Here is an 18,973-nt window from a genome sequence, read left to right on the forward strand (position 1 = left end):
CAGATAGACAAATCACACGAGTCCATGATAATTAATATAATTATAATTAAAATAGTTTACAACAGGCTAGAATGTACTGGAAAATATATCTATTCCACTGTATCCTTCAAAGGCTACATCTTTCTTATGTTTCAGCACTATTGGTTGTTATGGTTGTGATATCGTCAATTAAAAAATCCCGCAAAAAGTATAGAAACTTACTTTTTACACGGATCAGTACCGTTTGTTTGTACCGATTGTACACATTTATTGGTTATTTTTTGTATTGAAAATCAAATTTATTTTTTTTTTGACTTTTTTTCTATTGTGTCGATATAATGATAGTTCTTGCCAAAGGATTAAGATTATCTTTTTTTAAATATTTGCATAGTGAAGCTCTGGTTTTCTATGGAGATTACTGAACGAATATTTAAACGTTAACAACATAAGATAAAAAGACAACCATTGAACAGATACGATACAAACATTTTATTTGGAAACAATGTTTAAAAAAACCCATCTCAACAAAAGTTTAACCAACACATTTTAAATACTACAACAGTCCACCATCCTTCCACACAGAACCTGCAAAGAGCAATAGCAGTTTTTATTGTCAAACATAGATATGTACCCTTAATTCGTCATATATTCGTAATATTCCTAAGTTCACGCAACATTCTTACGCACTCTAAACAGAATAAACAAATCATTGTACATACAAAACACCCGAAGTACCTTTTAGAACACAGATCTATGATGGGTAGGAAATATAAGATCATTTTAACTCTGATAGAAATGCACTACCAAATTTGGAGAATAACGCAATTTATTTCTATAAAGGAGTTTTGAAGCGCTTTGATTCGTGCCAGGGGTAGTTCTATGCGTGTTAAGTGCATTTCATTAAAACAAGATACTTCATTTTATATAAATTCCTGGTTCAGATTCTGTTAAGTCAATGGTACATTAGTCGTAGAAGTTTTATAATTTTGAAGAAAAAATATAGATATAGGATCCCTTATATCTTCAGGCGGAGGTATAAGGGTAGCTGAAAATGATATTTTGGATGGGGGGGGGGTGCCGGGGGTTATCTCGGCCCACGTACTTTTCTATCTTCAGTATTTCGTATAAATAGATACTCTGTTCCCTAAAAGGTATCTCTTTTGTCATATATGTTGTGAATATACATACATATCCAAATGACACATTAAACAAACATAAAGGTTAATGATTATGGAATAAATGAATAGCGCCCGTTAAAGCTAGTATCAATTGGAATAAAAAAACATAAATGGTACAGTACTTGGATGTGTAAATTTACCACATTTACGAAGTCGATACACGATATACAATTTACGTTATACGATGTGCGATATACGATGTACAATACTCGATATATGATGGAAAGGTAACTTTACATGATCCGAGTACTGTTAATAAATACACTAATCTTGAGACCATGTTGAATTGACTGTCATTGTATCGGTTCCAGAATTGATAACATTGCTTTGTGCATGGTTAAAGTATATATGTTGGTATATATATTAAACTTACCGACTTTTCACTTCCTGGCACCTTCCATTTGGTCATAATAGAATCGAATTCCATCTTTTTAAAACCAGGGACAAATGTAAGTAAAAATACAATAATAGAGAATAATAATAAAAGTTCTGATACTGTTGATGTTATGTGAACATCCCATAGATCTTCCTAGAAGAAACAAACAAAATGAAACTTACAAATCGTAATGAGTCGGTTCTGTCATGTGGCATGTATTATCACGTGATCTAAAAGGGCTCGTGAAGGTTATTTGGTTTTCAAAGTTTCGGCGATACAATATCCTTGTGTGAATCTGCTACATTTTGTATAATTTGCCAGTTCAAAGAAGATTCATTAAAGCCTTGTTTATTCAATATGTTGCATTAAAAGTGTCACTCACCGTTGTGAAAAATGGGTTAAGTGATATTAGTAAAATGTACTCGTTATAGGCTACTTCAATATGTAAGCTAAAACTAAATATATATTATAGATATGAAACTCTTGCTAAATGTTTGTTTAAATGTACCCCTAGAAACTTACAACTCTTATTACAAGAACTCACCGTAATAATAGAATCTTCTTGTGGTTGCTTCTGATAGTGGTATGACCCAAATGAGCCAGAAACTGGCACAGTTAAGGATAAGTATTTATTGTTAACAAAGAAGAGAGAGTAAAGCTTCCGATTTATTGCATTTGTATGCTGTTAATCTACCTTTATTGGTAGAATGAAAATATCATTCCAATTTTAAGTTTTGTACCTTGCTATAATGTTCTTTTTACAAAATCAACCTACATTATAGCCTCAAATTGCTTAGTTACCAAAGACAGCTCCTCCTTTCAGTCACATTATATGTAAAATCCAACAACACTCCATACTACTTTTTGTTCAGTGAATCTTTTTAGAATGTTTGGGCTTTTGCTTTTACAGCCATGAAAGCTAATATCTAAGGGTCATCTGAAGAGAAAGAAAAAGTAGATATACAAAGGATACACATTATTAGTAAGCAAGATGACATAACGCTCAATGCCACTTGACACAAAAATGTGATTAAGAACTCAGTCTTTCTTTCCTCTTTATAGGTCTTCCATGTAATGGCAGAATGTAACCAGCAACATACAGGTCCAAACACAAATGTTAAAAAGGCACCCAATAGATGAGGAGCATTCATAGCATCAAACTGAAACAAATATATATTTGTATTACTAAAACTAAGTTCTAGTGTAAGCTTCACAACGTTGTATCTGCATCAAAAATATTTTGACAATTCATCGCTGGAAGTACTTTGATACATTTTTTTTATAATAGAAATATGTGCAGCGGTTATCGTATAAAGTTCTTGAAACTGTTGGTTGGCATTGTGGCTATTTTGTTACAATTATGACTAATCAGTGATGATTTCTGATTTCCAATACATGACGTCTCAATTTTTTCAAATATATTTCGAAAAAAAAAAACCATACTTTCGGTATATCCACAATTTGTTTTTTTTCTCCAATATAAAGAATGTCTACAATGAAATCGATATAGCTTTTATAACTTAATTTTGATCCATTCCTTAAAGAATTTTGAATTCTTTGAACACAGACATGTCTTAAGATTACAATTTTCTTAACTCAAATTGCCCTAGAGAAAAACTACTTTGATCCTGATAAAAAAAACCAACCTGATAGCTTCCTATACAGGAAATAAAATTAAAGTATTAGTTTGTCTAAAAATCATGCACTTATTGATTGCCATCATGTGCATTTATTTGACTTGTTAGATAAGTCCTGTACTGTCTTGTTTTCCGAGAAGTGCATCGTCGGAAACCCGCAACTGACTACGCTTCAAACCTGTACCATGTACAAGCGTAGTCAGCTGTCGGTTTCCGGTGCAAGGCACATTATATTGATATGATATCAGTTTGCCTGGTTATAAAATAAAATGGTGGGCAAAAACATTCTTTTAGACAAATTGTACATCATTTTTCGTTGTTTTACGCCCCTCTCTGAATAGTTGCAAATCAAAATAGTTTTCGCAAAAGATATCCATGACCAACGTGTTGTCTATCTCTTCATGATTTTTAAGTTGGGCTATACCTAAACCTCTTGACATTAAACTGGTCTCGTGTCTTGATTCAATCAAACAAGATTTAGACTGCTTATTTCACTATTCAATCATAGTACGAGACGCTGAGGAAATATTATCCAATTCATTTCTAAGACCAGGAGAATAACAGTAAACTAATTATCTGGCTTTGTGCTAGGAATGATTGACATTCTATACTATAAGGGATGCCTTACTCTGACAGATGTTAGGAACAAACGACATTAACCGTGTGAAAACTTTCAGTAAATGTCGTAGAACTGATACGACAGTGCTAACAGTAGTGTCCGTTTAGGTGTCATGTCAACTAAGTGAAATGTTCCAGGAATAAAGTGAGGGACTATACCAAAAATGTTTTATGCTAAAATATTTGATATGAATACAATGGTATATAATCAATACAAAACCCTATTTATGACTACATTTTATAGATTTTAGTAATTAAAAGAACACCAGTAAGCCCTTATTCATTTAAGGTAGTAAATCTGGGGTATCTCCAAAATTTTCCCATCTTTCAATTTTCTTTAAATTTGAACATGATATTACACTAATTCTAGTGGATCATCTGTTAATTTTTTAAGAAAATTCACCTTGCGGAATTTAAACAATAAAGACTAAAATACTGCTACGTTTAGAAATCTGAATCATTGGGAAAACTGAACAATCTAGTATTTCAGGGTCATTTTGAAAACAAATTAAAATAAATAACTGAATATTAAATCAAATTCATTTTAAAATGATTAATATTTCAGATTTAATATGAAATTTTATTCTGGCCATTTTGTACAAAAGATAGTAGGCTTTTAATTTATCAAAATAACCAAAAAAGGGGATAGTTTCCATCTATTTGCTTATATAAAAACATTTATTTTGCGAAAAATCTATAATTAAGTTTTCGTACAAAAGTGATATGATATGAACCATTCATATGCAAACCAATAAACACATTTTCAGTAAAGTTCACCATGTTTTTTTAAATGCTTTAATGATTGTAAGGTAAGGCATTGAAAAAAATGTTTCATAATTAATCATGGTGGCTAAAATCATGTTAATATTTAATAAGAGTAATCAAGGGAACCAAGGTTATAGCGGTAATCAAAAGAATGCCATCCAGGGACAAAGACCAGACATGGTAAACAGACAAAAACACAACAAAGAACATAAAGTAACTAAAATCATACATACAAAGTAACAAAAACAAATGAGCAACTCAGACTCCACTAAAAACTGGGAGTATGGACCAGATGCACCGGTAGGGTAAGCGTCCTCTGCTTTTCTAGAAATACCCGCCGAGTTTCTCATAAAAAGTCAAGTCCGGGGTAGACAAACGAGGAAAGGAAAACTATGACCCGTTGAATAAATCAGTTTTCATGGTGTTGATGGATACACCATAACGATCCATGATGACGAACATAAAACTTCAATCTTGTAGCAACATAACCCTGTTCCAGAAGCATATTTGTTAGAGTTCTAGCCCGATACAAAAAGTCTGCGTAGTTTTGGCAAGCTCTGGCATAACGTATAAGTTGTGATATTAATACGCAGGTGCTGAAGGGATGTTGCCACAGATGAAAGGGAAGTTGACAGTTCTGAATGAAAAGTCATCACGTTTGTCGTAAAGTATGATCAGTAGTTTTTCTTTACCATCGATTTCTAAGTGTAGGTCAAGAAACGAGGCTGACCTTACAATGTCTGTAGTATCCTTTGTCTCAAGTTCTTTGGGGTAGATGCGATGTATCAAATCCCCGAAATTAGCATTGTTTAAAATAATACGTCATTTATATAGCGGAAACTGAGATTAAAGGATCAAGCCAAACCATATTTTTTCTTTCGGATCAATTCAGCTATTAAGTTAACCTCATAAGAATGAAGGAATAGGTCAGCAAGTAAAGGAGAACAATTTGTTCCCATTGGAATGCCGACAGTTTGTTGAAAAATACGTCCACCACACTGGACAAATATGATGTCGATTAAAAATACCAGCATTTTGTAAACATCTTCCCCTGTAAATTCGAAAGATGATTTAGAATTATTCCTTACAATGTATGAGGAATCTCTACCAAGAACTATATAATAATAACAAGGTGTCCAAATATCAAATTATAATGACTTGTATTGATGAAAGAGCATTGCCAGGTACAGCTTGAGTCAATTACAGTTGCAAAATTGAATGAAACACAAGTATTCATACATCTGCATGAAGGTAAAAACTTATATACAAAACAAAGTTCAATGTTGTGTAGAGTTGTACAATTTACGCTAAACAAAGCAGCAAAATGAAAACAGAAATCTTAAAGTCCAATAATGAATTATAATAAAGAATATATAAAACTGGCAAGGTTATTGGTTAGCCGTACTGTCTCATGACAGAGATTATTTTCATATTTCAATTTGAATATTTTATCTAAAGGAATCTTGGTTTGCAATAGAAGGTATAATTTCAGACAGTTTCCCACCTTATAGAAATAAAATCCTCAATATACCCATTTGAAACAATTAATTAATACTTCAAAAGAGCAGAGCTCCTTGGGGCTGACATCTTTGACCTTGTTCTAGAAGTTGAACCCTTTCTTGGGAGATATTTCCCCTTTACATCAGTATCACTTTGAGGCTTGCATATCAGGAGTCATTCAAACGCTCTAGTAGCTAAAATCCCTTCAATTTGGATTACCTCCCTTACCCCAGGCCTACTACCTTAATTGTTTATATTAAGTGAAAATAACTACTGTTTATATGTGATATGATATATGCACACAACGCAAACACAGATCTTTTCAAATACAGATATTAACAATAGGCAAATGTTTAAGCACAAAACGCTATACTGTATCTAATAAGTATATGCATTTAAGCGTCGTTCGATATCATGGCGGAAATTCTAGTTATTTTCTGTCTATGACGCCAATAAAACGAGAGAACAACGTTATAAACGTCTCAACGTGGCTTTCGACCGATGTAAATGCGATACAATCACAACAACCAATTGCCCCTCTCCATTTCTTCTATTTCGACAAATCCTAGCCGTAGAACTCGAATCTCTCTTGAGACGAGAAGTATTTTTCTCACACCATTTACGAAGTGTGAAAGTTAATTAGAAATAGAGAATCGTTATTTGTGTGTTAGGTATATTTTAAAATGTATTTGTACACATACCTGGAAGCTAGCCAGCATGACGAGACCTAGAGATGCTATGTGGCTTAAATACAGCGTCATTGTATTTGTTGTCATCCACCTTGCCTTCTCTGTCGGAGTTAAGGACATCTGACTAAAGTTCAACTTCACATATTCATATCGCATCTCTATATTCATACAAACTGTTAAAAGACACTAAAGTGTAATTTGGATCTGAATAACTAGCACACTAGACTCTATGCATTATATTGTGATTTTTAGAACTTGGACTTAAATGATAAGATAAAGGCATTTCTACGTGTAGCGAAGTTAAATGAAAATCTCTGCCTAACTTAGAAATCGTGATATAAACTCCATATTGAATATACGTATATTTTAAATATACCAAAATTGTATATAAGGTGCATGATTTTTTTTAAAATTTTTTGTTTAATAATTAAATCACTTCAACGGTAACATAGCGTCCGAGTTTGACTAATTTAATGACATGTGGTAACTCGTGAAAGAATTATTAAATCGATTTCAAATTATTACTTGTGTTAATGATATCGTCCAGAGAGTATGTTGTACATGACAATTAACCTTAATTATAATCGTGACACGATGTGAGCTAAAGTAATAGTGTAGGAAATATGCAATAAGGACAGCGACATGAATTGCAGCATCTTGATATGCACATAATATTAGAGACTTAAGAAAGGTCACTGTGTCTACTTATGTAATATTTATCCATATGATTCTAGTCCGAACCCAATTTTTATACATTGAACTTGTAATTGACCTTGTGTCTAAAATGGTTTTGTTTTTATTTCTAATTTTTTTTTCACATTTTAAAATTGAATATTATCCCCGGTACTTCTATAAAAAGCGTTGTAGAAAAATTTTCCTACTAAGAGTGAGTGCATAATGTTTGGCGCTGTTTTTTTTCGGAGGCAGGAAAAAATGAGTTATTTACAATATTATATCTGTCTCGATTTACCACATGCGATAATCAACTACTTACATAAAGAGTAAAGTACACACTTCTATTTCATGATTGACAATATAAAACTTACATAGGACTGCTGTCAATGTCAAACCGATAGTAAATATCCCTCGTTCCGGAACTTCGGTACCGGTTTTGCTGAAAATAAATATATTTGAGTACAGGTATTTTTATCTTGTTCTTGCATTTTGCACGTTTTTCGTTTTTTATTTCATCCAACCTGTATAGTTTTTTTTTTTAATTTTGTCTTGGATTTCAGTAAATCTTATTTTGTTTATAGTTATCTAAACTGCTTTAAATAAATATATGTTAAATCGAAGTTTCATAGTGCCAAGGCAATACAATCTAAATGCTTATAATATTGTATTTTTTTGTTTGCTGATGGACGGTTTTCGTGATAGATGATTTCTAACGTAAAAGTGTCATTATGAGACAAGTATTAACAATTCCTAAGAGGGGATGGGCTCATGTGGTAAAGAGAGAAACATTAGCGGATGTAATCTATATTTCATGCTTAAAATGTTGCGTGATACATTTGTCAATGTCCTGATTATTTTAAACAAGCATAAGACAGGAAAAGAAATTACTTCTAAGTAAAATATCAAACAAAGGATAACAACACTAAATGTAATAAAACAGTCCTGACAATTACAATTTCAATTACTTGCAATATCTTTAAGTTTCTAGTATTTTTTATTTACCTTACATACGGGAAACTAACTTGTGTGTGGTTCAGGCCGATAGCTATCCCATATCTAAAATAAATGGTGCATGTTATACAGATACATTCTTTTCATTTCGTATTGTCAACCGTTTCATCTGTGGCAACATATTCCATCAGCACCTGTGTATGGAGTTCTCATATCATAACTCATACGTTATGCGAGAGCTTGCCGTTGCTACATAGACTGTAACGCACCAGACTTCTTACAATTAGCCGTCTTGAACAGGGTTATGTTGCTACAAGATTAAAGTCTACCCTGGACCTAAGCAACTCGGCTGGTGCTTTTTTTTAAAAAGCAGAGGACGCATATCCTACCGGTACACCGGTTCCTGGTCTATGCGTCCAGTTTTTATTGAGTCCGATTTCCTCATTTACTTTTGTGTCTGTCTTTTCCCTGGATTGCATTCTTTTGATTTCTCATAGAATCTTGGGTCTGTTGATTACTCTTTAATAATAAACAGCACCCTTGATAAAATATTAGCCACAACATGTTATCTTTCCACTAAAACTGATTTTAGGGGTTACAGTTTAACTGTTCATTCGATTTTTATCCACAACTCCAAATTAACCGTTCGACGGAATATAACGATATTGCCATCATGTGTTAATGCGTCTAAAGGAAGATTGAACGGAATTTTATCCCAAAAGCTACACAACGTTTTAATATAAAATTTATTTTTGTTAAAATGTTCAAAATATCTAACAATTTATTTTTATTAGACGGCAAAAGGGTCTTTATCATCAACTGTCTTGTTACATGTATTCATCACCATAAGATCTTTTACTTACATAGTATACTTATTAACAGATCATATGACTTTGTTACAAATATATGATAACATTAATATTATATGACGGTATTACCCATCTTAATCGTGTGGTAACAAAGACTTACGTCGTGCTGACTGTCATCAACACCAACGTTACTGTGAGAACTGGCAGTAACCACAGGGACCTCTTTAGAAGGCCATAAAAAGTCAGGCACATCGTTGAATCTGTAAAATAATTAAAATCATTAACAACAGCTATATACTTCGTGCCTGGTATGTTCCTTCAGTAATACTCAAGCATTTGTCTTTCGTTGTTTTTTTCAAGATTTTGTTCTTTTTTGTATCTTTGCCTTTTTTCGTTTTCGTTTGTTCATTCTATATCGTTGTTGTTGTTCTTTAATGTATTGTTTACTGTTTTGCATTTTAATATCCTACGCTTTATTCAAACTATGTATGTTTTTGTTTTGTATACCCAATAATGTATAGGTTCAAATTTAATACAGAAACTTGAATACGCAATATCCGAGAGAAAAAGTTAAATTGCCACACGCAAAAGAAATATTTATTTAAAAAGGAAAGTCATTATTTTTGTCATAAAGGATTGAGTGTTTCTTCTTTCTCTTATAGTAGGTCAAAATATGAGACAGATTGCTTAGTAATATGCTGAACTGAATACTTTTTTTGTTAGGGTTTCGTTTTGTTTCTTTTTATTTTTGTTTTCTTCTTGATATCTTGAGCAGTTATTAATGTTTCATTCAACATTGCTAAAGAAGTGAACAAAAATAATACTGCCTTGGTGGTGGTTTGATAGAAGCGTGCTTGCTACGGGTGCACGGTGTAAGCGGGAGTAAAGACTTTAAGATTTGTAATCACGTTTTTTATTTGTTTTGGGTTTTTTTTGCCCAGATATAGTTTGAGTAGTGACCTCGGAGTTAGACCAAGTGGTATAAATGCGTATGTGCGACTATTGTTTGTTTGAAATAACACATTTAAAATTCTACAAATTAGTATATGTTCGCTTCATCCAACGTTCTAGTCCTTTAATCTACGGATTGTCTACAACAGGGTGTATATCAATCAATCAATCAATCAATCAATCAATCAATCAATCAATCAATCAAAATTAATGTCTTTGAAATGAGTCTTTAAGAAGCAAGTTTCAGCGGAAATGTAAACTTCTCATCAGGGAACAAACTATAAAGGACATAAATCTGGAGAAATTCTGGATTGTGCATTATGTAATTGTTTGATGCATATCCCATGTAATTTAAAACGGCGTCACTGATAATTATCAGGAAGATGAATCCGGGTTTATGTTCGTCTCTTATTACCCAAAAGAGAAAAAAGTATAATATGAGATGGAGAGTGTTCCGTACGGATATGTTGATGTACAGGCAGTTTTCGTCTAATTAAACAGGCGCTTTACTTATTAGAACGGATGAATGAATTTACTGCACCGGAAGGATTTTCGTATGCATTAATAAATTGAATATTATATGATCTAGTTTGAGCCATTGAAAATACCCCAGACGAATCGAAGGGATCTGTAATGGGTTTGAATGTACTTTATTGACGTTTAAAAGTTATTTCAATCAAATATAAAGTACATATACATGTATATGTATATTGGGGTCCCATATCGAACATCAAAGTATTTAGTGCTGAAATTCGTTTAATGGAAGGAAAAATCCCTTTACAAACTAAAGACCAGGCGTAGAATTCACAAGAAGTCGTAAGAGTAAAGTTGATCGTAAGCAATGACGTCACAATCTAAAATAGCATGGTGGTGTCATAATTTACGATCAATTTCACACTTACGACACCATATCCAAAATGTCAATTCTGCTAGAAACGTTCTGCCGACAACATGACATAACCAAAGAAATCCCGTTAATCATATTACAAAGTGCAAATGTCAAGCACCGACGAAGCTCAAAATACCATCTTAAAATCAATTTAAATATGTTAATAATGTTTTGAAAATAATCAATTACTTGATTTATCAAACAATGTCTTTTTATATAAACATACACTTACATATATCATTATATCATATTTGTGCATTTTCGATAAAGGTAACACTTTCTAAAACAGAAATCGAGTATATTAATCGATTTTTCTAGAACATTTGAAATTATATCAATTTTGTTCCTCCGATCATAGAATATAATTTCACGATATTTTTATTTCCCTTTTAATTGAATTACAAATTAAGTACTTACCTTTTGATAATGTTACTATTTCAACTCTTCATATAAGTATACTACACTTTTATAACAAAATATTGTTTTGAAAAGAGTAGACATCCGGGATCATATAAGTGTCACCGATAATAAATCAAACTCTTCGGACTCATTTACATATTAACTGTCTGCCACCTTAATCTCAGAAGTACTAATATTAATCATCTGAATCGGATATATTGATAATCTGACAATATAATTTCTTTACAAGCCAATAAAAACAAAGTCACATTCCTTCAGCTAATTCTAGAATCATGACTGAATTCAATTTGAAATAAGATATACGAGCCAAGTTTCATTATTTGGTTTCTGTTATTTTGCAACATTTAATAATAGTCAAAAGTTTCTAGAATCGCTATTCGTTTCGTTTTTAATCAGTTACAGAAACTTCACAAAAAGTAGATATAGAATAAAGATTAGTTTCATACGAAGCTGAATTTGAAGAAATGAAACACAAAGTAGCATAAAATTGCAAGAATAGCAAGGTTATTTATAAAATCGTTAACCCCTCATATGAAAGGAATTCATCTTTTGTCGTTCTATATAATTTGTGTTTCTGATTATACAAAATAAATGTTAATTCTTTCTACTTGCACAATATTTCTTAAGATTACAATCCTATTCTCTTCTCTGTCTTTCTATGCAAACATTCCGTGTGTTGAAAAAAATAAGCAAATTTTGCAACAATTTTAAATTATGCAATCCAGTAAAGCGATGCAAATCATTTATGTATTAGAGTACATTTCTAAGAAGAACCCGTTGTTACAGTAAAATTTAATATTAAAAGTCATGCTGCCCTGACGACACTTGTACATGTAGCTGGAATTAAAGTATTGGATATCTATCAAAATGGTACTTGAACTGTAATTAGAAATCCAATCATTTAGACTTATCGTATCATTTAGGGTTTACCTTATATGTTTGCATAGAAAGACAGAGAAGAGAATAGGATTGTAATCTTAAGAAATATTGTGCAAGTAGAAAGAATTAACATTTATTTTGTATAATCAGAAACACAAATTATATAGAACGACAAAAGATGAATTCCTTTCATATGAGGGGTTAACGATTTTATAAATAACCTTGCTATTCTTGCAATTTTATGCTACTTTGTGTTTCATTTCTTCAAATTCAGCTTCCTATGAAACTAATCTTTATTCTATATCTACTTTTTGTGAAGTTTCTGTAACTGATTAAAAACGAAACGAATAGCGATTCTAGAAACTTTTGACTATTATTAAATGTTGCAAAATAACAGAAACCAAATAATGAAAAAAATAAGCAAATTTTGCAACAATTTTAAATTATGCAATCCAGTAAAGCGATGCAAATCATTTATATATTAGAGTACATTTCTAAGAAGAACCCGTTGTTACAGTAAAATTTAATATTAAAAGTCATGCTGCCCTGACGACACTTGTACATGTAGCTGGTATTAAAGTATTGGATATCTATCAAAATGGTACTTGAACTGTAATTAGAAATCCAATCATTTAGACTTATCGTATCATTTAGGGTTTACCTTATATAGATATGGGTTAATGCACTTTTATATCCCGGTGTACTTTTAAATGGGATAATTGTTGATTGTCTTCTTGTAAAGTGCGAGAAAAACGATAGTTTTGAATTATGCTTACATGTACAATTTTAAAGAATGTATACCTCTCTCTCAAAGTTTGCAATAAAAAACATCTAATAAAAATAAAATTAGAGACGGATTAATGATGGAAAAAAATAACAAAAACTTACTGTATATACACCAATAATAAACAAACATACATCTAGATGAATAGAGCGGAACGAACAAGACCGAATCAGAAATTAAAAGCATAGTTTTTCATAATATTTCAAACCTTTCGCACTGAAGTTTTCTAAACCATTGTTAGAATCGATAAGTTGAAGACACGATATTTGTGTTTTTAAGGTTAAATTAAAATCTTTGAGGATGAAGTCAGATGAAAGAACCAAAATGTTGTTATTTTAAAGGTTTGAGGAAGCAATCCTGCATAAAAAAATCAATGGGAATAAATTGATAATTGCATGACTTATTCTTCATTCTTTGGTATACATAAAGTACATCAGTATCGTTTGTTTCGTTCAAAAAGTCTGATGGTGAAAAATAAATCATTTGATACAGGTTTCGTTTCCTTTTTGATGTTTAAACATCAAATTACCAAACAAATCAACACTTTGTTTAATGAGATGCAATAGTTTTGGTCTAGACAATTTATGGATACAACGATTCTGACTTCAATTATCAGGCCGTCATAAAGTGTAAATTCTCAATTTCTTGAAAATAAATCATTGCTTTCTCTGATCCTCACTACATGATATGGAAGCTTTATTAGCAATCATCAGTTAACAAAACATTAATGGCAGTATACTGCACTTTATAAGGTTATGTTACATGAAAGGTTTGGTTCCGCCTAATGACTTTTGATGATGGATGCATTAACACTAGTACTTTACCAAACAGAAGTAGATTGTCTGAAGACATATAAGCAGGTGTCCACAGAAACTTCTTAAAGATTTTGTTAAGCTTTGACACGAATCACTTATAATATGATGTAGTGTTGCAATTGATTCAAAGATTTAAAAAAAAAACTAGTATTCTTTTCTCGATATATGGATACCATACGCCTTATATCAATGTGAGAAAAAAAAATTAAGTGTAAGTATTTGGAAGAATCAGGCAACATGGGAAAATTCAGAAACATGAATGTCAAAAATCCCACTGATCTGACAATGCAACATCACTCAAGGCTACTTTCTTTTTGCAGAGACCATTATTCAACTCTGCCTTGGCTTCGCCCAGAATGTTTTTCAATAGAATCTTAGAAAAATTCAAGAGTTGTCTGCCAATGAATTGTTCATTTTCAGTGCATTTCAATGAAATTGTAACTCAATGGTCCAGCATGATATGGCAAATCTTGCCTGTTTTCATTGATTCTGATGATGCAAATAGTCAAATTGCACTGTCAAATGAAGGTTTTTTTTTCATTCCATGTTTCATCTACTGCCTAATTCTTACAGGGACTGACACATAATGGCATATCCTTATATTTGAAGTCAAATATTTGTTATCTGTCTTTATAAACTTTTGTTATTGCATTAATACTTTTGTAGAGCTTTCGAGTATATGGCTAAGCAATTTGAATGAATACATTACTTTTGAAGTGCAATAATACACATGGTAAGACGTTTGATGCAATCGCAAGACCTGTAATAGTTTTGTTATGAGATGAGACAAATTAGGGACATTTAAACTCATTTTGCTTTGGGTATTACAAACTAAGTTAGATTTGTAAATAAATTTTCATATGACATACTTAAAGAGCGGCTTGCGGTCAAATTAGTTTGTTCTTCAAAATAAAACAATTTTGAAACAAAATTCTCTTTTATTATGCTTGATATTAGTTCTAAATACTGGTTTGTGATTCAATTTATACATAAAAGAAGTATTGGCCTGAAAGCAAGATCTCGTTACGGTCAAGTTATCTTACCAAAGACAGTACATTAGCCTTTCAGAGCTTACTCGAAAGTGTGTTTACATTTCAACTAATATCAACAAGTTAACCGTTTTGTAGAAAACGAATTTAAGCTCTATAGATAAAACATCTATTTTCTAACGTTTTAATAGACGCAGTAACAAAATATAACTTCTAAATCAGTGTCTGGACAAAATACGGGCATATAAGAGGGAATAGAAAAGTAACCTGAATTTCATTTTGCTGTATTGAATAGGGAAATAATCGCATCATTAAGCTATAGTTCCCTTAATATGACGACAGATTCCTAGGATGGTACTTTACGCAATCAATGTTCGGTTGCGCAGGGGGAAAATATCTTTTCCGGGGTCGTGACGTTTCCACGTGTGACGGCGACATCATTTAGTGAGCATGAGAATTAATTGGAATAGCCGCGTGCTTGGTCCCATCCTGAATTATTCTTACCGTCTTGTCATGCTTATTGGTAGTAACCTAGCTTGCAGGGATTGTTTTCCACTTTGTAGGATATCAAACTGTTGACCCATTGCAGTAGCCTAAATATTAACAATTCACAATTTTAATCCTTTAGAAATTCATTGCAAACTCGATGACTGGACGGAAAAGTAACATTCTGGGTTTAACATAAACTGCTAAAGAAGTTTAGATTGAAAGGTATATAAATATTGACAATTTTAAATTGGTATCGTTCATTTTTTTGACTAGTATTTAATTTTATTATTATAATTGTTTATAATTTACGTATTTTTTTAAACAGGCTTGCATTATAAAACATGTTTTGATGATCAATTTTCAACTTTCACTCAAGTTATTCCAGCAACATAGAATAAATAATCGAACTAAAAAGATTATTTCGTCAATTTCATTTGTACCTATAAAGATTATACTTCCTTTATGATGATAAAGTATGTAACTAACGGTTTGCAAAAGCTGATTGTACAATTAAATACACATCTTACTTACTGAGCTTAGAATCTTAACGAAACCTTTGTACAGATATATATATATATATATATATATATATATATATATATATATATATATATACAGGTCGGTCTGAAAAATTCCCAACGATGTTAGAACTGTCAAATTTGCGATGCTGTGACATCTATGGCAACACCGCCTGCACAAAGTCCAGCGCCCTAGACCACTCGGCCAGCTAGGCTATATTAGAATATAGCTTTCGCTGGCCGGGTCATTCCTCCTCGTAGGATTATGGGCTTTGTGCAGGCGATGTTGCCATAGATGTCACAGCAGGGTTCGAGTCCCGCGAGTAACATCGTTGGGAATTTTTCAGACCTTTCTATACGTTTACATATCTTCCCTGTATCAATTTGATCCGATGGAGCAGTGTAGCGAATAGAGTGGTCACATTCTGAGAAGTTGTATAATATTGATTTGTTGTGGCATGCATCATTAATTTGATCCTCTATCCTACATAATAACATCTAAATGAACTGTTCCGTACTACCATACATCGTGTACTAAGTTACAGCCCTAGATTAATCCTACGAGGAGGAATGACCCGGCCAGCGAAAGCTATATTTTATATAGCCTAGCTGGCCGAGTGGTCTAGGGCGCTGGACTTTGTGCAGGCGGTGTTGCCATAGATGTCACAGCATCGCAAATTTGACAGTTCTAACATCGTTGGGAATTTTTCAGACCTTTATATATATATATATATATATATATATATATATATATATATATATATATATATATATATATTCCTATACGTTCCCTACTTTCTTTTCGTAGTTTGTTTTGTTTACTTTTTACGTATGGTATCGAATTGTACTTTGATATTTAAGAGAAGTATTGCTACTATTGATTTCACTGTTTATAAAGTTTTCATCAATACAAAACACATGACAGCATTAAATCAAGATACTTCTTTAAGGTGAGATATGTTTAGAGTGCTATTTCATATGAACCATGTCGTCATACGACATATGAATGCTTTGTTTATACATAATCACTACTAAAATTTAGGAAAGACCTAGTAAAACGATAAATTATTTGCATGGAAAGTTTGAAATATATAATAAATGAGTTTCAAATTAGCGTACAATATTGTATATGTCTTGTTTAAAAAAATCAATGGCGTTATTTTATCGATAGAGGGAACAACAGTTGAAAAATCCAGATATAAATAAGGTCGGTGTTGTGAAATGAAACTTTTATAATGGAAACGCAAATTGCAGTCAATGTTAAGTGATTCAAAAGTTGTTTTGTTTTAAATTAATTTACTACTTACTATAGAGTAACACTTATAACCAAATTTTATTTTTCCAACAAATTTGTGTGTTAAGGCAGAATAGCATTCAAAATTAGACAACATTTTATATTTATCGGCAAAACAGACAAACATACAATAGTTGTTTCAGTCTGATATTGGAATCAATGTATTTACTAATTTCATTAAATTAAAACTGCATATACAAGTGAATTATTTCACAGATAATGGCAAAATCATCGTGTATAAACCTTTACAAATAACTTGCAGCACAACTTGCAAATGTACACTGTCATACAAAATATAAGAGGAACACACATACATTGTTAATATTTCCATTATTTTTAAGAGATAATAAGCTTTATGTAATGAAAATTCATTTATATGGGTATGAGTGCGTCTTAGATTTCGATGTTTGAATAACTCTAAAAAATAACTACCGTTTTAAGGTCTTTTTTATACCAGTACTCATTCCATTTAACATACTCTTTAGATTATACCCGAGTTATCAGTACAATGTTATTGGTATTGAATTAGCATAGCAGTGACTCTGACCTCAAATTACTTCATTTACACTCGCTGGAAATATACATTAAATCAATGCTTGAGTAAATTATTTGTATGCTGCCTTTTTTGCAAAGAACTGCCTTCTATTCTAGAAATATTCTAATACTGTTTCAATTGGGAATGAGACAAAACAATATCTGGCTTTTTAAACAATATCGATTTTCACAAAAGTATATTTGTTGAAATGAGGTTTTAAAAACAGTAAAAATAAATTGTTTCTAATAAAAAATACAGTTAAAAAGTCGACTAATAAAACAACCGTTTTCCTTATGATTTTTGTTGTATTTCTAGTTGGCTGGTATCCAAATAATTGGCAAAAAATAAAAGAGTAATCAAGGGAAATAAGGTTATAGCGGTAATCAAACAGTAATCGAGGGAACCAAGGCGATACATAAAATCAAATTCTTATAATCAAATTTAAGTTTCTGGTTTTTATAATGGGCAATGTTCGCCCCATGGATAGACTTTGATGCAACTTGTTGTAAATGTAATTAGGTCAGTGGAAATAAAACCTTATCCCGATAATTCTTCATTTCACGTGACAAACAAAAGGATATCGGTAATTTTATAATTTCGTTCATTGTTATCTTTAATGGCGGGCTACTTCTGTAAAAAAAATATTGGCAACATCAAACATTTCGTCCAATCGACTGTGACATCAGACAATAAGAATAGTATGTTCTAACACATAAATGCGGATTAAAATTAACGGGGTATCTTTCTTCAAAAGTGGAGCGTAGCGGTACGCGTAAAAATACTAATAATTTATCTACCGAGTGAGAGATTAACCCGATCTTTGATCTGCAACGAGTATAGGTACCTAATTCCTCTTGAAAACATGTATATATGTTCACATCTCCTAGACAGTACCGCCATTTCTGGATTTTTTGACGTGAAATTGGTTTACCTATGTTTTCAATCAACTCTATGACGCCGACACTTTTTAGACCTTTCATTGATTCAGAGAACAAGTAAAGACGAAGGAACGTGATCTCGTCTTACAGTGGTCGTCGCGACTTGCAAAGGGTCATTTCCGAAAAATAACATAGTGTATGTGGACGTCCCGATGAAATATTACATCTTGCCGTATAAGGCTGGCCTTGAATGGTAAAGCCTCTACTAAAAGAACTGAATTTTTCGGTAACGTTGTTTTTTTTAATTTACACTTATGCTTTACCTGGATGATTTATGCCAAAACAATAACTAAAG

At 31.9% G+C, this 18,973-nt stretch overlaps 1 protein-coding gene across 3 annotated transcripts in view; it reads right to left on the reverse strand.

The window, feature by feature from the left end:
- Nucleotides 1–444: 444 nt before the first annotated feature.
- Nucleotides 445–18,973, reverse strand: part of LOC148610035 (DNA damage-regulated autophagy modulator protein 2-like) — a 47,487-nt gene continuing 28,958 nt past the window's right edge. For 2 of the 3 annotated variants that reach the window (XM_088541942.1, XM_088541943.1), the window contains exons 2-9: nt 9,338–9,437; nt 8,420–8,473; nt 7,789–7,856; nt 6,755–6,915; nt 2,507–2,693; nt 2,078–2,139; nt 1,531–1,686; nt 445–564 (exon numbers count right to left, since the gene is read on the reverse strand). In XM_088541942.1, coding sequence (XP_088398068.1) covers nt 526–564; nt 1,531–1,686; nt 2,078–2,139; nt 2,507–2,693; nt 6,755–6,915; nt 7,789–7,856; nt 8,420–8,473; nt 9,338–9,429 — 819 coding nt within the window. In that variant the 5' untranslated portion in view covers nt 9,430–9,437 and the 3' untranslated portion in view covers nt 445–525. Of the gene's footprint in view, nt 565–1,530; nt 1,687–2,077; nt 2,140–2,506; nt 2,694–6,754; nt 6,916–7,788; nt 7,857–8,419; nt 8,474–9,337; nt 9,438–11,434; nt 11,600–18,973 lie in introns of those variants that run through there. The other variant, XM_088541944.1, reaches the window with a different exon arrangement.

The sequence above is a fragment of the Perna viridis genome, chromosome 8 (assembly GCF_037379345.1).
Source record: "Perna viridis isolate PV_CMFRI_1.1 ecotype Kerala chromosome 8, ASM3737934v1, whole genome shotgun sequence".
Taxonomy (NCBI): domain Eukaryota; kingdom Metazoa; phylum Mollusca; class Bivalvia; order Mytilida; family Mytilidae; genus Perna; species Perna viridis.